The sequence below is a fragment of the Microtus pennsylvanicus genome, chromosome X (assembly GCF_037038515.1).
Source record: "Microtus pennsylvanicus isolate mMicPen1 chromosome X, mMicPen1.hap1, whole genome shotgun sequence".
NCBI classification, from domain to species: Eukaryota; Metazoa; Chordata; class Mammalia; order Rodentia; family Cricetidae; genus Microtus; species Microtus pennsylvanicus.
This window is the reverse complement of record NC_134601.1, coordinates 42,424,941-42,444,921: the sequence shown is the minus strand read 5'-3', so window position 1 is coordinate 42,444,921 and position 19,981 is coordinate 42,424,941. Positions and strand designations below refer to the sequence as shown.

General features: G+C 47.5%; 1 protein-coding gene across 5 annotated transcripts in view; it reads left to right on the top strand.

Moving 5' to 3' along the window:
* The first annotated feature begins 825 nt into the window (after nt 1–825).
* The window catches only part of Tmem164 (transmembrane protein 164), a 219,783-nt gene continuing 200,627 nt past the window's right edge, over nt 826–19,981 (top strand). The window contains exons 1-2 of one of the 5 annotated variants that reach the window (XM_075958320.1): nt 826–971; nt 1,700–2,358. In XM_075958320.1, coding sequence (XP_075814435.1) covers nt 1,972–2,358 — 387 coding nt within the window. In that variant the 5' untranslated portion in view covers nt 826–971; nt 1,700–1,971. Of the gene's footprint in view, nt 972–1,236; nt 1,385–1,699; nt 2,359–18,138; nt 18,202–19,981 lie in introns of those variants that run through there. The other 4 variants (XM_075958322.1, XM_075958321.1, XM_075958324.1 and 1 more) reach the window with 4 other exon arrangements.

Sequence of the window (19,981 nt, the reverse complement as noted above, 5' to 3'; positions counted from 1 at the left end):
GCGAAAGAGACAGACACACTAGAGAGACAGAGGGAAGGGAGAAAGAGGGAGAGAAAGAGACAGAGAGTGGGAGGGAGAGAGCAGAGAGAGCCAGAGTGATTTGTGAAGCACGAGGAGAGAGGAAAAACATCAGAACCGGGTTAGAGGAAGTCCCCGGAGAAGCCCCCAACTTAGGCACTGAAGTAGGAAGTGAGGCTTTGACTGGGAAGGGTAAGAGATGATACTTTTATGGTCTTTTATCAATCTCCCATTTCAAGGCAGAAGAGAGGAAGCGGGGCAGGAGCACACTTCAAAAGTCAAAGCCAGTGCTCCAGTAGTTTCATAGCCTTACTCCTAGAAGTTAGCGAGGGCCAGCAGTGTGCCTAGTATGTGCCCAGGTATACAAAGTAGTGGCCTGAAAACTGGTCACTTGAGGAGTTCGTGTACCAGGCTTAGGCGGGGAGGTGAATTCAGTCACAGTGGCGAAGGAGCTAAGCTTTGCAGGCATGCTCCCATGGAGTGCAGAAGACCAGGCAAGGAAAAGGAGGAGAGAGGCGGGGATGGGGCCTCGGGAGGGCAGCGGTGTGGAGGGGGGTTGACGAGAGGAAGCGGGGCGGGAGGTGGGAGTCGAGGGCTACGTGGGGGTAGTTTGTGGAGGAAAGGCGGCAAGGCGGGGCAGTGTGGCTAGAGAGAGGACGTGTGTCTGTGCTAGCGGGGGGGGGGGGGGGGCGGAGGATGGTGGTGAAGTGGACGGGAGGAGGGCCTAAGGTGGAGGGAGTTGACGACGAGGGGGAGGAGAGAGGGAGGGGAAACCGGAGGAAACGAGCGGCGGCTGCTGGGGGAGGAAGGCAGGGAGGAGGAGCCGTGAGCCGCGGCGGTGGCAGCGGCTGCTGCGGCCGCCTGGGGAGCCCAGCCGAGTGCTGCCTGGGGCTGCGGGGAGTGCGGGGAGACGGAGAGACCGGTCGAGCCCGAGCGGCGGGGCCGAGCAGCGGGTGAGTGGAGCCCCAAGGGGACGCGGCGGCCCGTCCCCCGGGGGCCAGGCGAAGAGGAGCGGGAAGATGCGGCGGTGGCGGCGGCGGGGCGGAGGGTGGCGGCCCCGCGGCTCGGCCCCTGGCTGGCCCGCTTCCCCACCCTCCCTCTCAGCTTCCTCCCGCCGCCCGCCTGCGCCTAGGGGGCTGGTCCCGGGCGGGCTGCGGGCTGAGAGGGTGGTGCTGGCCGGGAGGGCGGGCATGAGGGGCCGGGGGGGGGGGTGGAGCTGGGGGTTTGGGAGTGTACCCGGGGGCGGGAGGCTGGACCGGGACCGCTCTAAATTGGCTGGAGAGGGGGCCCCGTCGGCGGCGAAGTTGCTAGCTGGGGGCAGAGACGGCCACGCGGTTGCAGGAGTAAGACATCCCCCTCTCGTGGAGTGCGTGAGACGAGGAGTCCGGCGTCCCTGCCTTCCCCGTCGCCCTCCCCGCCTGCCCGGCCCTGCTAGCTCCTCTCCTAGCCTCCGGTGTCCCCTCTCTCTCACCCTTCTCTGCCTCCCGCTTGGCTCCCTTGGCAGTGCCGGGTCCCCTAGGTCCCCGCCCTGACCCTCTTGGTCTCCAACTTCCCTCATCCCCTGCTTGCTTGGCCACCACTCCCGTTCCCCTTTTCTTCCCTCGCTAGTTACCCCTCCCCGCTTCGTTAATTCCCGTGCAATTGCCTCTTTGAGACCTTTTTTTCCTCTCCTTCCTTTTAGATTGGCCAACGGTTCCTTTCAACCCTGCCTCGTTGGTGGCCACTGGAGAAGCGCGGGGGGCTCCCCAGACAGCCGTGGGGACAAGTTAGAGCCAGCACTTTACCCCGGGCCTCGCGTGTAGCTTTCCCTCCCCTGTTCTAGGTGCCCCAGTGTCCAGAGGGGGGTGCGGGTGTGCCCTCCTTACATGTTCCACCGCCCGGGCAACCCTTCGGTCTCGTGTTCCATCTCGCTCTTGCTTCCTGTACCGTAGTCAAGTGGAGCCACTTTGCATCATGTCCCGGTATAGCTACCAAAGTCTCCTGGACTGGCTCTATGGGGGTGTCGACCCCAGTTTTGCAGGCAATGGGGGCCCCGACTGTGCTGCCTTCCTGTCTTGGCAGCAGCGGCTGCTGGAAAGTGTGGTGGTCCTGACCCTGGCCCTGTTGGAGATCCTGGTGGCCCTTCGGCACATCCTGAGGCAGACGGAGGACGGTAGGGGTAGCCGTGGCAGCCAGCCACAGCAGGTGACCCAGCGGCCTGATGAAGGCAAGGAGAGCCTGAGCAAGAATCTGCTCTTAGTAGCCCTGTGCCTGATCTTCGGGGTGGAGGTGGGCTTTAAGTTCGCCACCAAGACCGTCATCTACCTGCTCAACCCTTGTCACCTGGTCACCATGATGCATGTGAGTCTGTTGACTTTTTCCTGGGCAGCCTAAGTGATGATAAGAGTCATTTGTGTGCTCAGGAAACTAGTGTAGAGCACTTCGTCCCCGTGGGAAGTGGGACCCTTAAAGATGATTTTCCAACCAGCTGCTGCCTTTGTGCTAACTTCAGCATTGCACAATGGATCAGCCCTACAGTGGAGGTGAAGAGCCTTAGAAATGACTTGCACTCTGAGCCCCATGCCCCTCCCCTCCCAGCCCTGCTGGAGCTTGGTCTTTTCACCAGCAGGAAGTCCAGCCCCAGCTAGGTGCCCCTTCAGAATCACGTCTGTGGCCCCGTGGAGGCCCAGCCCTCTTGCCTTCTGTAGGAGGCCCCCCCCCCCCCCCCCCCCCCCCCCGCCACATACCCCGGGGGGCCTGGTCACATGCTTTCCTGGAGGTGGTCACACAGGCTCCCTTGTCTCCACTGTGGTCCATTGGGGAAATACTTTTAGGGATTTCTCTTGACTCCTTTGGGAGTTTATGCTCTTAGGGAGAGGTCTACTTTTGGGTTGTGAGAAGCTTGAGCAGCCCTGAGCTGCTAAGAGCTCTCTGAACTCGGCCCCGTACTGATTTGTGGACTTTAGGTTGGGGAATCTAGATCAGAGGTGAGAGGGTATTTACATTTTTCAAACCCGATTCTCTGTCCTCTGGTCATGCTCCGAGGGTCCTCAGAGGGCTGATTTCTTTTGCTTTTCTGACTTCTACCCATGCTAAGGCAAACATGGGCTTGAAAGGGGAAATTGCCAGCTAGGTACATAGTCTGTGTGAGAACCAAAGACAGAATTTCTTTACTCAGCCTGAAGCTCTAAAGTCATGGAGGGACGAGGGACAACAAGGAAAGCAATTAGGTCTTTTTAGATTCAGGGCTGTGGCTAACTTGGTGAGTGTTACTGGGCGTCTTTTGAAGCCCACCATTAGCGTCCTTATTGCTTTTACATTTGTTGAAGGTTGTTCTCCGGAGGCGGGAGGAGTTTGAGAATCCCTGCGGGGTTCAAGGTGAGAGGTCACTTGCTTCTAGGCAAAAGAGGGATTAACATCAGGGTTGGAAAGCCAGCTCTCCTTTGGAGTTAGTTGCAAGCCTTCAGTCCTAAACTGGGAGTGGCAGAGGGTAGTGAGTCCATCCTGTAGGACTTTGCTGTATAGTTGTGGCTCGTTTTTCCTAGAAATCCATTTAGTTACACATCCTTGGCCTCAGTTTCTTGATCTATAAAATGTGGAGAATGACATTGGCTTGCCCCTTGGCATCTTGCAGATGGCAAGAGGGTGTAGATAGCTCTGGAATAAAGGGGATGGTATCAGTTGGGTCACTAAAAGCATGGAAAAGAGATGGAGTGGGCAATGGTTTTTTTCTTTTTTCCTTCCTTCCTTCCTTCCTTCCTTCCTTCCTTCCTTCCTTTCTTTCTTTCTTTCTTCCTTCTTTCTTTTTTGAGAGGGCATCTTAGGAAGGGGTGCCATTCGCAGCTAGTACAGGGTTGTCATAGCTAGACCTTCTGTGCAAATTTGACCAGTCCTCTTTCGTGTTTCTTTTTAAATGAATGGCCTTTTTGTTAATGAGAGAAAACAATGCATCCCAGCCGCTGTCCTGTGTGCCTCTTAAGACAGGAGTGCTTTTTTAAAAAGGACGGCAGGTGGTAAGGGTCAGAGGGTGCCTCTCCAAAGGGGTCTTGAGGCCTCTGGCCACCACAAATCTTGAAGGTCAACAAAGGGCTAAATTCATCCTCACTGGGGCTACTATTGGTGTGATGATGTCAAACCTGGCAGGAATTGTGATTTTAAAGGAAGAGATTTTAGAGGCTTTTACGACTCCGGAGACCTACTTCTGGAATTAATTAGTTTTATGGCTTTGGGGGAAGTCCCCTTTCTGGGCGGCCTCAGTTTCTCTACCTGTAAAGATGAGACAGAGTTGTACTCCTAGCCCTTGACAGTCTGGTCTGTGGTTCTTTTGTCCCATAACAGATGGTAATATGACAGAGAGCTACTTTGAAAGGCTTTTGACCTCATTGTGCAAAAAAGGCAAATTGATCTCTGTGGACGTCAGGTAGCTAGACAGTCCACCCTTCACTTTTGCTCCATATAGCTCCCAGTAAAATAAAATTGTTGAGGCAACCTTTGTAGTCTCAAGCACTTGATGTCGGGACAGATAGAAGTTTGGGGGACTACAGGCAGATCCTTCTGTGTAGGTTTTTTTCTTAGCCTATGCCCTGAAGCTAAAGGGTGGAGGCAGAGAAAGGACACGTGCTTACACATTCTTGCCGTGTCCTCGGGATTTTACGCCTTTGTCCTCTGTCCCCAATCACTGCTTTGTAACCTACTAAGGTCCTAGGCTTTGATGCATTCGACTTTCTGGTGCCTTCTGTGTGGCTTTTCCTTAGAAGTAGGACCGTATGGATTTTTGAAAGTTGACGAGAGTCGGTAAAAAAAAAATAATAATGACCAACAGATGGTAGCGGGCAGTGTTATGACTCGGGTGCACACATCACTAACGATACTTTGGAGGACTACTAATCACTTACGTTTATCTAGCACTTTAGCACTCATGCATTATCTAATTCGAGGCTGTGATAGATCAGCCTAGGCCGGGAGAAAAAAGATGTTAAAATGCTTTCTGTGATTGTGTCTATTGCAAAAAGGAGATATTATGAACCAGGAAATGCTTTTGCAAGTGAATTAGATGAATTAGGCTATAATGGAGCAACAGACCTTGGAGATTAGAAGCAGCGACAAGGCCAGGGAGCCGTTAGCTGAAGGGAAAGGGGGTTTCAAGGTGGACACACTTTCGTCTCTTAACGACTCTGTTTTTTTGGTTTTCTAGCAAGTTCTTTCCCAGTCGAGTGTAACAAGGGCTGTGTTACTTTAGGCCAGGAAGTAGAAAAGTTGGAGGGAAAATTGGTTCCATTCTCCAGCTCTCATTTTTCAGTCTGCAAAATATCATTTGCAACGCCTTGTTACACAGACCCTCGTCACAGCCATGCTGCTTTTGGGTGGCTGCCAACTGTAGTAACATAAGGAAGGGCATAACTTGTGGCTGAATTCTGTCCCTGATTAACATTCCTGCTGTTGAGTTTCTTTTTAGTCTCGTGATTTCTCTGAGGTTTAAGGATCGTAGTCTGATAGTGGCTTGTAGGATTACATGAGTACTGGCCCACAACTCAGTTCCAGCTGCAGATGTGGATGCCCAGGCTAGCAGAGCTTTATTAAACCCCGTGCTAAATAGCAGGTCTTTCTGCCAGCTGCACCAATGAGAATTTCTTCAAGCATGGCCACTCAATCCCCTTTTGCCCACGAATTTTGGCAGGTATGCATTCCGGGGAATGAACTTCCTGAGCCATTGGGCTGTTTACCAAAAATCCCCCAGCAACTTAGTGGCGCAGGTGGCTTTAAATCTCAGCTGCCACAGTGGGAATCTGGAATTAGTTGGGAGAGATTCTTGTAGCTGTTTAAGTCTGAAAAAAAAAATCGACAGTTTCTCGGCAGAAGAGTTAAAATGCCAGACAGGCTAGATGTGCTGGCAAATGCCTGCAGTCTCAGCACCAGGAGGTTTAGGAAGGGGGATGACAAGTTCAAGGCCAGTATGGCCTAGATAATGAGACTGTCAAATTGAAACAAAACAAATGCAGTGTGGCTGATAGTGTCTGCAAATAGGGATCTTTGAGTAACTTTAACACATTAGTTCTTTTTCTTTCCTTCCTTCTTTCTTTGGTTCTTTCAGTACATCTTAACTTACTTTCTTTTTCTTGAATCCAGTTATGTTGTGTTTGTCTTAAGAACTTAATGAAAAGACCTCTTTCCATGCCTTGTTTAACTGCTAAATTCCTGTGGGTTCTGCATGTGTCTGTTAACATATGATTAGGCACTGAACTTAGCCAGGTGTAACATTTGCCGTTTAATCTTCAATGCCTGAACACATGAAGCAAATCAGGTATTTATAGCAAATTATAATTCATGATAATTGACCTGTAGCTCCCAGCCAGTACTTTATTTTTTTAAATTTTGGTCAGTAATACCTAACCCTCTCTTGTTTTTTAAATTTATTTTATTATTCTCTGTGTGTATAACATCGTGCATATACAGAGGTCAAAGGACAGCTTCCAGATGTTGGTTATCCTATGCATCTACTCTAGGTCCTGGGAATTGAGCTCAGGATGTCAAGCTTGCATGGCAAGCACTTTTATTCTCTGAGTCATCTCTGCAGCCTAGGCCTCGTTTTAGAATTGTGTTTGTTGTTACATGTTCTGCCTTTAAAAATATATTAATGAGGTTCAATTTTCACCAGATAGGGCTTTCCTGCCTTGGGCTTGCTGAAGTTTAATCCACCACCCCTTTTTTTCTTTCTCTCCTTTTCTTTGTTTCTTTCTCTTCCTACTTTTGTCTTTCCCTCCCTCCTTCCCTCCCTCCCTCCCTCCCTCCCTCCCTCCCTCCCTCCCTCCCTCCCTCCCTCCCTCATGAAAACTCACCAAGGTAGCACTTGCTGACCTGGAGCTCACTTTGCAGATGAAACTGGCCTCAAACTCACAGACATCTGCTTGCCTCTGCCTCCTGAGTGATGGGAATAAAAATGTGGGACCCATCTTATGGAGTGGTATATATTCACAGATTCTGAGCTTTGGGCTGGGCTGGAGCCCACTTGGAAAAGTGTTTGTCTTGCATGCCTGGAACTCTAGGTTCGAGCCTCACCGCTTGATAAACAAAAAGCATGGTGGAACATGCCTGTAATTGCAATACTGGAGAGGCAGAGACAGGAGGAGTCAGAAGTTCCAGGTTATCTTCTGCTACAAAGCAAGATTTAGGCCATTCTGGGATAGATGAGATCCGCCTCAAAAACAAAAACAAAACAAAAACTGAGCCTTTGGTGATACCTTCTTTGACAAACTGAAACACTCACAGGTGTGTTCCATTTACCATATGATAGATTTGTTTTAGAGAAAACCAGGCAGAGTTGAGAACGAGGCTTTCTCTTTCCCCCTTGACTGCAGATAAGACACACCTCCTCACTCCCCATCTGTTGTCTGGAGCACTGATTACTGTTCCTACAATGGGATCGATGTTCATGGGGAATGGGTACAATGAGGGATCCAGCCATTTGCTCGCAGCTTGTCAGATGGACTGTATCCTGCATCATCAAACCAGGAGGGTACCAAGGAATTCATGTTTATATATACTTAAGCGTCGAGGCATGACATTATTTTATTCTTCCCTCCAGAGAAAATTGCAGAGAATTTCCCCATCTTTCATTGTCACCGTCTTTAGGGGACCACATTCATTATAAACAGGTGGCTGTGGATTAGTGGATTAAGCATCTATAGCTAACACTGGAGTTAAATATTAGGATGTCTATGGCTTTCTGTGGGAACCTGAGCAAATTATTTAACCTTTTCCTCTCCAGATCTTCACCATGAAAATGAATACCGGGAAAGCAAATCTTTTTAATTTACAAAATAACTATGTAGTCACTTAACCCAGCGAAGCTGGGCAAAACTGATTAAAGCGGCAGATGACCAATATGGTTTTACATTAGTCTCAACCTCTTTTTATTTTTTCCCCCGATGGCTAGTGAGAGCCATTCTTCTAATAATGCCTGTTGCTTTTCTCTGGATCCTTGCCCATGTCTCCATGCCCTTGTAACGCACAGCATGCAAAACTGGACACCAGAACTCTTAGGAGAGGTCCAACTCCTACCGAGCAGGAGGAATGCGTTTCCCTCTCAGCCTTTTCTTGCTGTGCACCTGTGAACACAGCCCACCACCATCATGCTTGCTTTGAAATAACAATATGGTCCTGGCTCCTGCTCAGTGCCTGATTGCAGGCTCAATGGGTTTTGTTCCCTTACTGCGTGGCCACCAGCCACTGTTGCAGTCTTCGTGGGGCTTGTTTTTCATCCTTTCTCCCTGCACAGTCTCCTCCGAGGCTTCTCCTTTTTGAAATCTTTCTAGAGGAGCCTGACCTGACTCCAGTTTGTTCTGTTAAAATGATATGTCCTCCTTTGACAACACTTCTCAGAATATTGGGCAAGGGGTTCGGGTACAGGTCAGGGGCAAGCGTGACTCTCTGGGTTCAATTCCCAGCCCCTCACAGCACATTTTGTTTGTTGTTTGGCGAGGGCTTTTTTGTCTACTTGTTCAGTTTCCACTGGTTTTTTTTTTTTTTTTTTTTAGTTTTTTGGGACAGGGTTTCTCTGTAGCGTTGGTGCCTGTCCTGGAACCAGCTCTTGTAGGCCAGGCTGGCCTCGAACTCCCAGAGATCCGCCTGCCTCTGCCTCCTGAGTGCTGGGATTAAAGGTGTGTGCCACCACCACCCAGCTTCAGTTTCCACTGTTAACAGAGACAGGTTTTTATAAGAAAAGGCATGTACTAGTTTAACTCCATGTCACGCAGGCCTGAGTAGAGTGATGTACATGCATGTTAATTGGTGTGGGCCTGGATAATGGTGACTAAGTGACTGACAGACTTGATGTTTTGTGCCCCCCTCACCCATGGTGACCTGTGTTCCCTTGAGGTCTCATGGACATGGTGCATATGTCTGTTGTGCTCATGAAGTCAATCTTCTGATCTGTTGCTTTTGTTTGTTTTTTGCTTTTTTCGAGGTAGTTTCTCTGTGTAGCTCTGGCTATCCTGGAACTTGCTCTGTAGATCAGGTTAGCTTCGAACTCACAGAGATGCTGGGACTAAAGACGTGCACTGTCACCGCCTGGCTCTGATCTGTTTTTGAAATAGACAGAGGATAGAAGCGGGCTCAGTTTTAGCGCATACAAGTCTTGTGGAAGTTCTGCCACAAAGAGGGCTTATTAAAACCATGAGGCACTCTGGATCCAAAGTACGGCTTTCATCCTGATCGGGGAAATTATGCTGCTGGATTTTTTTTCCTTTATCCCTTGGCAGACATCTGGGCATGACAACTTTAATTTCTTGCTTTACTATAGAAATAAAAAGAATGGTATTAGGCCAGTGACTCACTTTTCTTTCTTTCTCTCCTATACTTTTCAGTCGTAGCTCATTGTTATTGTGTCTACTTGAAATATTCTCAACAAGAGCCAAGTTTTTCAGCTTGTCCTTGTCTTTCATATCTTTTTATTATTGTCATTTATTCTGAACTACTGGAGAATGGATCCCATCCTTTGTGTGTACTAGGTAAGTGTCATACCAATGAGCTATAACTGAGCCCCATTTTTTTGCTGTGTGTATATGCTTTGCTCCATTGAGAGCATATCTGTCTCGAAGGTCCCTATCTGGCCAGGCTGACAGGGCATGAAGAGAGCTATGAATATGGAGAGGAGTAATTATCATAAAGATGCCTGGCTCCCTCTATAGACACCCAAGCAGGTCCAGGGCAAGGATAGCATTATGATTTTTTTTTGGGGGGGGGGAGGAGGTAGGGTCTCTCTACGTAACCCTGGCTGTCTCAAACTCACAGAGATCTGCTTGTCTCTGCCTCCTTAGTGCTAGGATTAAAGGTCCTACCACAAGGGGTGGGGCTGGCTTCTGAATATTTTCGTTGGGTTTTGAGACAGGGTCTCTGTAGTGTTAATCTAATTGATCTTATTAATAAAAACCTGGAGTCAGATACTGGGGTGAAGCCTGAAAGATCAGAGAAGTAAAGGAGCCAGCCACTTAGAGAGTCATCGTCTTTAGAATCCTCAAACTGAAAGGGCTGAGTTCCTGTCTCCTCCCCATTATACGCCTCTCTCCACCCTGTTACTTCCTGTCTCCACCTCCCTAGTGCTGGGAATTTAAGGCGGAGATCCCAAGTGCTGGGAGCTCTTTCTCTTTTAGACTGGTCGAATCTCTAGTGGCTGAATCTCTAGTGGCCGGGTGTGGCCTTGACCTCCACCTCTTCCTGTTTCCACCTCCTGAGTGCTGGGATTAAAAGTGTGTGCCACCACTGCCAGACCTCTGGGTTAACTAGTGGCTGGATCTGCCCTCTGATCTTCAGGCAAGCTTTATTAGGGCACAAAGTATCTCTTTGTAGCTCTGGCTCTCCAGAAACCCACGGCATAGAGCAGACTGGCCACAAACTCAAAGAGATCCGCCAGCCTCTGGCTCCCAAGTGCTGGAATTAAAGGTGTGCTCCACTACCCTCAGCTTTGCATTCTGAATTTTAAAGAAACTCCTTGGTGAACTGGGAATGTGCCTAGCATGTGTAATCGGATGTAGTGCTCATACTTGTAATCCCAGCACTCCAGAAGTGAACTGTCTCACAGAAACAAAACTGTCTCATGGTTCTAAGGTTGGCCAGTCTTGGGTCCCATTTTGGAAGACATCCTGTGGCAGAAATAGTCAGTGGGAAGATGACTCACATGCTCGTCCTGACTGATGTGAAACTGGGTAGCTTATGGGCAAGACATTTAGGCTTCTGAAAGCACTGTGTATAGGCCATGTAGTTTATAATGCATGTAGTATGACTTAAGAAGTAGGGTAAGGTCTTGAAATTTTTGTGAGGTAGCTTTTAAGGGAGCTGTTATTGCTAGAATATTTGAAGCAAGTCTTTGCTGCCTCCTAATTCTTCTTTATTCCTCTCTAAGCCAGTGGATCTCTCAACTGACAGGAGGCCATTTTGACCCCTGATTGTTGCATGCTAACTCCATATGTGACACCATGTAGGAGGCATGTTAGCTTCATGAGAGCAAGGACCCTTGTTAGTCTTGGCCTCTGTTTATCTAGAATGAGGACCAACAAAGAGGGAAAGAAGAGAATTCTAGACATAAGACTCAATGTATGGGCCAGTCATGGGAGCATAGGCCTTTAATCTCAGCATTGAGGAGGCATAGGCAGGCTGATCTCTGAGTTTTAAGCTATCTTGGTCTATATAATGAATTATAGGCCAGCCAGGGCTACATTGAGAGAGATCCTGATTTCTTAAAAAGAAAGAAAAATAAACAATGAGGGTGTTGATGTTCAAGGTCCTAAATTTGATCCCAGCCTTTGCTAAAACAAAAGCAAATTCTAGCCCCTAGAGCTGCTGCCTCCTTCATAGTCGGCGGCGTCTGATCTGTAACCTTGCGTCTTATCAGGGTCGCATTTCCTGCTTCTTTCTCATCAAGGCAAGTGAATCTTTAAGAATGCTTTGTCATTTCTGGGCCATTGATAAAAGTCCCAGACTTTTATCCTGAAGTTTCCTTAGGGGATATTCAATAGAGAGTCATCTTCTCTGCCCTGTCCCAAGGAAGACCCATGCCATCGAGGACAGATGCCCAGAGCACTGAGGTAAGTTATCAGAGATCAGTGGATATAGCATGAACCCATGTGCAACCTGGAGATGATTATTGATTTGTTCATGAGATGGTTGCCCTTCTGAATGAGCTAGCTTCACAACAGAAACAGAATTCAACATGTCTTCCCTGCTCCTTCCTTCCTTCCCTATCTCCTTCCCTTCCTCCCCCTCTCCCCTCTCCTTCCTTCTCTTTCAAGACTTATTGCTGCCTTCCTATCTTTTTCATATTCTTTCTTTCCCATTTCTCTGTCTTTCTACCTGACAACGCCATTCAAGTTGGCTTCCTTCCAGAGTATTTCATGCTCTAACACAAAGCCTTCTATAATGCCTGTTCCAGAACTGGCAAGATGGCTCAGCAGGTAAAGGCACTTGCTGCTATGCCTTGGATTCAATCTCTGGGACTCACTTAATGGAAGAAGAGAACCTCTCCCTGCGAGTGGTCTTCCTATCACACTGAGTAAATAAATGTAATAAAAATCTCCATTTCATTAGAGAATGGGACATGCCCAGGGGAACTGGGAGGAATGTACCTCCATTTTAAAGGTTCACACTGAAGTGGGAAAGGCATGTAGGCAGACTCCATTGGCTGTCTGGGAAAGAAGGAGTTAAGAAACTATGTTTTCCCAGTTTTAACCTATTATCTATCCTTCAACATTTTTTGTAACGATGAATTTTTGGGTATTTTATTTTTAGTGTGTTTTGTGTGTGTGTTTGTGCACGCACCGTGTGCGTGCCATGTGCATATGTGGAATATCAGCCTTTGGAGTTGCCTCCCTCCTCTTTCCATGTGGGTCCTGGAGATGGAACTTAGGTCATTAGGTTTGGCACCAAATGTCTTTACCTGCTGAACTGACTTCATATTCCACTATTGTTTCATTTTTAAAAATGAAAACCAGGCCAGGTATGGTGGCACACATCTTTAATCTCAGCACTGGGGAGGCAGAGGCAAGCAGATCAATGTGATAAATCGGGGGCCAACCTGGTCTACATAGTGAGTTCTGGGCTAGCCTGGGTAATGTAATGTGGAAGTGTCTCAAAAAAAGAAAGGACAAATTAATTTTTAAAATAAAGCAAGCTGTTGCATTGTTTATTTTAGAATTCTTCCTTTGTATTGGACTGGAAGTTGAGTTTCTTTGTCTCTAGACAAAGTCTAAAGTTCAGCTTCACTGGATTCAAAGTACTTTGATCATAAAGAAGGCAGACAGCCTATTATGCATAGTTCTTTAAAAGGGGTGGGACTAGAAAACCCTTTGACTTCATGCATTTATTTAAGACATTCTACTTAGATTTGATACTCTGGGCTTTGGATTTTTCATGTTTTCTAATGTTAGTGTAAACAGAACTGCTACGCGCAAGCGGAATGAATATAATTATTCCTCTTGCTACTCACTGCTGTCATTTTCTAGGATTTCTTTGTGTGAATTTGTTTAAAAGAAAAAAAAAACCTTTTCGTAATGACTATGAGTTTAAAACTCAGGAAATCTCACCAGGAGTTGTGGCACATACCTTTTATCCCACTACTCAGGAGGCAGAGGCAGGTGGATCTCTGAGTTTGAGGCCAGCCTGGTCTACATAGTAAGTTTTAGTATAGCCAGTACTATATAAGAGACCCTATCTCGACCCCTCCCCCCAAAAAAACCCTGAAATCAAATCAATAAACCTCTTTTTCAAAGAAAAATAATGACAAAATTTCCTAGTTACCTTTCCCTGGTCTGGTATTTTTTTTTTTTAAAGCAGCTGGCTTTTCCTTTATTTCCTGCCCAGGGTTTATGCTTTTTGTTTTTTTGGTTTTTTTTTTTTTTTGGTTTTTCGAGACAGGGTTTCGCTGTGGCTTTGGAGCCTGTCCTGGAACTAGCTCTGTAGACCAGGCTGGTCTCGAACTCACAGAGATCCACCTGACTCTGCCTCCCGAGTGCTGGGATTAAAGGCGTGCGCCACCACCGCCCGGCTTGGTTTATGCTTTTTGTTTGGTTTCTTTTGTTTTGTTTTTCAAGGCAGGGTTTCTCTGTAGCTTCGGAAAAGTTTGTGCTTTTTTCTCCCATCCTCTTTTCCAGATAGTATGGAAGCTGTCAGTTTCTGTCCACTCAGGTGGAGTAATGTGCTGTGTTGATAGCACCCAGGGGATGTGAGCAGCAGGGAGTGTACGGGTGCTAGCGGTCGGTCGTGGCACGCTGGGCGGGACCAGTGCAAACACTGCGGCAGGTGCTCAGGTTTGTACAAGGAGATCATTTGGAGGAGAAAGGAAGCGTGAACCTGTTGTCCCACCTCAGCACCTTGCGCCTCCCTATCCCCAGCATGTGTCAGCAGAGCTGTGTCACCTTGGGGGTCTCTTTTGCCTGTGAGTAAAATGGCCTCTGCCAGTTGACCAGCTGTGTTTGCAGAAAAACTCGAGCTGACTGTGCTCTGGCTGTTGCTAGCAAAAAGACATTTCATTCAGGTGCTGATTAAATAAGGCACTGAGCCAGATTGCACATTAAGGTCCTTAACTGTGGCCCTGGGAGCTCTGAGTAAACATTTATTAGATGTTCTGGGCACAGCAGTAGCTGAGGACCGTGCTGAGGCGTTATCTTCAGAAATCGGGTTGAAGGAAATGGGAGCTAAGAGACACTTCTAGAAAAAGATGGATCTTCTTTTCCTAGAGTCACCAGACCCGAATTGCTGGCGTGGACACTGAAGGACTAGAGAGGTTTCCTCACTGACATTAATCTGCCAAGACTCAACACGTCAGGATTGGGACCCTGCAGGCTTCCTAGCTGAGTAGGGCGATAGAAGTATCATCTCCCTGGTCTAAGTCGGGCCTAGTGAAGAGAGAGAGCTTTTGAATTCTTCTGTTTCCTAGGTTTGGCTTTGAGTTCCATTACCATGTGACCTTAGGCATGCTGTATAACTACTCTTCTCAGTTTCATTCATCTGTAAAATAGAATTAATAGCACTCACCAGACAGGGTTGTCAGTCATTTCAGTCAAGAATTGAGCAGAAGTCTTGGCTCACTGTGAGCAAGCAACGGACGTTAGCTTGTCCTGGCAGTCATTGTGGTTCTGTGTATTTCAAGGCAGGGGTGGCATATGGTGGGAATGTGGGCTGAGGTGTTGTAGTCTTGAGTTCAAATTCTTTTAGCTATGTAACCCTGGGTAGCTGAGCCTGCATTTCCGTATTTGTGAAATGAGATGATCACACATAAATATACCAGGGTTGTGTAAAGACTGCAAGACTCTTAGTAAGTCGCTTATGATAGTATATGGTGTGCACACAGTGTGCATTTAGTATCTCACTCAGCTCTGATAGTGATAGTGGGGGTGACAACAATCACTCTTGCTACTGTCACCCCAACTGCCATGATGGCATCTGAAATGAGAGGTGTCTTCAGGATTAGCATTATGACTGTTGCTGTTTTCAGCTTGGGTGCCTGATGGTAGAAACTTGATACTAGATTTAGGATTTTTGCTAATGAAAGCTCCCCTGGAACCTTTGTGTCAGGCATGCAGTGGACAGAAATACTGGTTTTCATGAAGCTAGTGCCTGGCTGGTAATGGTTGTGGGCATTATGAAGGTTACTTGAGGTTAACCAGCCCTTTGGAGGAACGGGGGTGGGAGGGATGGCAGGAGGTGGCTCCGGTGGCTTATTCCTGCTCTGTATCAGTGGGCTGACTCCATGGTACAAACTGTCTTGAGACTGGTAACCTAGGAAACCAGTGAGTAGATGAGTAAAAGTATGAAAGAAGTGGTTTTCAGTGGGTGGGATGGATAGAGAGGTGAATGGGTTTCATTTTTGCATTTTTCGTAATGTCTTTTGATTGAAGGAATTGTTCGTGGAGAATGAACCACTCACAGGCTCATTCTCACTGCCCTTAGAGAAGGACAGGTTTATTTTTCACTTTTTATTTTGTTGCCAAGCTTGGGGGTAGAAGAACCCCCAGGCCCTGTGCATGTCTGGACACAATAGTCTACTACTGAGCTGCGTAGGTACCCAGGCCCAGAAGAACAGGGTATAAAGCAGGCCAGTGTCTTAGGTGAAAGGCCAGCACAGTGTGGTAGAAAGGGTGCTGGTAGGGGATCAGACTCCTGATGCCTTTACTGACGTTATCAGCAAATTGAACAAGACAAAACAGCAGTACCACCAACAAATCACAATGCCATCTGCCATCCTAGTGTTTGGTAAACCTCTCCTTTCAAGAACTACTGCTGTTTTAAAAGAGACTATGCTCTGGAGTCTGAGTCACCAGTTACTTGAGGGAGAACCAATTCAAATGCGGTTTCCAGGCCTTACCCCTTTGTCATGTGACTTTACAGCCAGGCGTTAGGGGGTGTCTCACCCCCACCTTGGAAGGTCCTTGGGTGCATTCACAAGCATTGGTGGGTAAATAGGCGGTACTTTAGTTGAAGACTGGGGAGGCAGGCTAAGGTGTTCTCCTGCAGTGGTCCTGGTTCCCTGAGAGAGCTGTTTGAAGGGCATGTCTGTAGCAAGCAACAACCCAAGGGAAGAGCAGACGTTAGAAATTAGCTTTTCCAGACTCACCCAGCATTCTAAGACCTAGGAAAGTTTGCAATAAAGGATTCTGTTCGTCTCACTACTTCCTCCTTAACCCTTTGCATTTGTTAAGGGTTTTCTTTATTGAAGCATCAGGCATTGGGTGCACTTTATTCTCTACCCTGCAGGAATGTTGCTGAGACCCTGTGTACAAGTGCCTCATTATCTTGAACATTTTCACAGTGGGCCCCAAGGGCAGCCAGCTGCTGCTTCTCCCCACCCCTCCCCGGGGCATTTCTCCTTCCCAGCCATGAACAATAGTAATATGGGCACCCAGAGGAAAAATGACACTTTTTACCTGTGGGTCTCCACTCTGTTTGACTGCCCCAGCCAGCTCTCCTAAGAACAGTCCCGTGTGAGCTAGCACCAGCCAAGGTCAAGTGTCCTAGTTTGCTTGTGGGATTTTTTTTTTTTTGGCCAGTAAGTGAAGAAAAGAGATTGACCTCCAGTCCCGTGGCTGTCCTCCCTGGAAAGCCCTCTTAGGAGGGAAGGATTATCTTGGGCCAAGGTTAGGGGTGACCTAGTATTGGCCAAGGTTGAGTTGGGTTTGCAAAGAATGTGAAGGCCGCTGTGTTCCTGGGTCTCCTGACCAGCCCATTCTTGTTTGGCCGTGTTTCATTTCACAGCTAGCGCTGTGTTTGCTCAGATGGACGCATGTGGAAAGCATGCTTGAATCAGCTTCCCATATTTCTTACTCCCTGCTTTCGGTCTGTCCTGAAAAACAATTTGCAAAGTACATTGTGGTCCACACCTGTTATTATTATTACTTTTTAAAAATCCTCCTTTTCCACAGTTCCTTTTCTGTAACCTGGGATTAAGTCCTGAATCATGGTAGTTTCATTGATAATAGAACTTCAAAACTAACTCAGAAAGAAATATAAAAAACATTTTATTAGCATTTTAGAGAAAAAAAAAAACAGGCAAGCCAAGTTGTAGATCCTGGCAGCTGCCTGGAATGGGTAAGAGGAAGGAAAGCCATGTTTTTGAGCTGGATGTAAGTTTGCAAGGAGGCAGGGAGGGGAAGCATCAGATTAAGAATGAAAACACTGGATGTCAGGACAAGCACATGTAGGACTTAGCTTTTATTCTCATTTCGCTTTTCGAGACAGGGTGTCACTGTGTAGCATTGGGTGTCCTGGAACTCGCTCTGTAGAATAGGCTGGCCTCGAACTCAGATCCATCTGCTTCTGCTTCCTGAATTTGGGATTAAAGGGGTGAGCCACCACCGCCTGGTATAGGATTTAAGTTTCTGTTGTATATACGTAGGATTTTAACTGCTATCCAAAGACGGAATAAAAAGGAGGGAAGCAAAACATTATGCTTTTTGAATTAGAAATCAGAAAATCAGGGCAGGCTTAGCAGGAAGTGCCTCGTGGAAGAAGCTTCTGGGATGTGTAAATACACTGTCCTCCTATCTCCTTAGCCATGTGCTCTAGCTTTCCTGACGTGGCCTCCTAGCACAGTGGCAGGCACAAGTGGGTTAATGACTGAGGGCAGGGAGGGTGGCAGTAGCATGTTTTGTGATGTTGTGACCTTTTGGGCAGTCTAGGACATTGTGTCTACCCCAAGCCAGAGATAGAGCTCAGATCTTATCTCTTTTAACTCAAAACCCTGTACTTGAAGGAGAGATGGTGGTAGGGGGTTACTGGTCCTTGAATGGCCAGCCTCAGCAAAGCTCTGCTGCCTCTGCCTTCCTTTTGTATGGCTTTGTGGATCCTCAGGAGGAGTAATTGTGATGGTTCCCTTTCTTAAAATTGCCGTGTTGCTGGAGAAATGAGGGTGGGATCCAAGGCTGGGCATAAGTGGGAGGGTCCATCTTCCATGACCCCCCCAGTCTGATGGCCCTCCGACTATCTCTTCCACATTCTTCATGTCTTCCTTGTCAGGTTTCTCATTTTCTTGTCATGTACTTTAAGCATAGCTGGCTGCCAGTTCTGGGATTATAGGTATATACAGCAGTGTAACTGGCATGATTGCCATGCAGAAACTCTTACTGCCTTTTGACTCTCTTGCAGACCTTTGAACGACTATAAACCAGGAACTGGTTCTGAGGGGCAAAGAAGTGTGAGATTTCAGAGGAGGAGCTCATGGTAATTTTTCATTATCTTACACACTCCTGGAAAAATTGACAGTAATAATAACACTTGTGACTTTGTGTTTTAAGACAAGGCGTTTGTCTTTTTATGTAGTTCAGGTTGTCGGAGAACTCAGGAGACTTCTGTCTCCATTTCCGAGTTCAGGGTTAGAGGTGTGCACCACCATGCCCCAAACCGATTTGTAACATTTTTGAACACTCACTAGATATGCTGCAGGCTTGGGGCCAAGTCTGCTGCCCCTGTGTTAGCTTCGTTTGCAGCCTTCCGCAAAGGTCACTTTGGAGTTATCTACGTTTTTCACTTCTAGTTCATCTCTCTGTTTGTTGACTTCCAGACCCAGGATATTCTAGCAACACGTTCTTCGAGTGTTGAATCAGCTGAGTGATGGGGAGAAGAGCTAAAAACAAAAAACAAAACCCTCAGAGATTAGCTCAGAGGTGTCTATCCTCTCTCATTTTCTATTTTTTTCCTTTCTTTTCGTTCCCTCCCTCCCTCCCCTCCCTCTCTCCCTCCCTCCCCTCCCTCCCTCAGTTTCTCTGTAACTTCCCTGGCTGTCCTAGCACTCACTTTGTAGACCAGGCTGCCCTCGAACTCACAGAGATCCACCTGCCTCTGCCTCCCAAGTGCTGGGATTAAAGGCGTGAGCCACTACACCTGACATCTTCCCTCATTTTCTAGATGAGCAAACAGACGCAGGTGAAATGACTCTCTAAAGTTGTGGCAGTAGAGTAGCTCAGAGAGTGGGGTCAAAATTAGTGTATGAAGAAGTCCATTAGCTGTGAGAAGGACTGAGAACCTCTTCTTTATCAAGATCAGCATGTTAATAGCACGTGCAAAAGAAGGCTTGAGCTATGCAAATGTGTAGCTATACCAGTTGCCAGTCTGTTCAGTAGGGATACCCTTGAGCTTTCTCCCAGCTCTGCTCCCTTCTCTCTTATTGAAATGTCATTCTGTTGTCGTCCACCTATTTCTGTCCAATCTCTTATTTTGGGACAACGGAACCTAAGGATTCTCAGCAGATGTCCAGTGTCATAGATTTGCGTGTCTACCTGTTGCAAAGTTACACAGCTAAATGGGAGCCGTTCTGGATTGTCTCTAGATTGACATATTGTGATCCCATGCGTGGCCTCCTTCCACTTCTAACTGTCGCAGCATACAGTAGAACTAGACACTTTTTCCTGTGCCATGTGGGATTAAACTCAAGACTTTTGTACACGCTGGCACTTTACCCCTAAGCTACATCCCTAGCCCCAGAAATCTTGTGAAGTTTGAACATTGCTGTCCCTAGCAGTTCTCAAAATGAGGATCCTTTGGCTACAGTCTGCCCGTGTATTTACTTGGTACAGTGATTTCCTTTGCTGTTGGCCTTTTGCCCCTTGCCTTTGCTTCTCCACAGGAGAGCCTGATCTTGCTGCTTGCCTGTCATGGGCAGGTGGCACAAGGAGCTGTGTGAGCATGTGAGCCTGTGTGTAGAGCCAGCGTGGCCTGACTCCAGATGCTGTTTGCTTACACTCATTGCATATGCAGCTGTGGCTAGAAAGAGGCCATTGCCTCCTCCATGAAAGAAACTGGCATCTGAGATTAGGATCAGAGGTTAGCAGCTTTGTCAAGCTTAAGCAACAGTGGTCTTGAAAAAGGCCGAGATGATCCGCTCACCTACTGGACATGAACAATGCACAGTAATAGAGTACTGGGTTTAGTACAGGGTAGACCTGGGTCCTGGTTTTAGCTTTGTTACTAACTGCTTGACAACACCGAGTTGTTTGTGATTGTC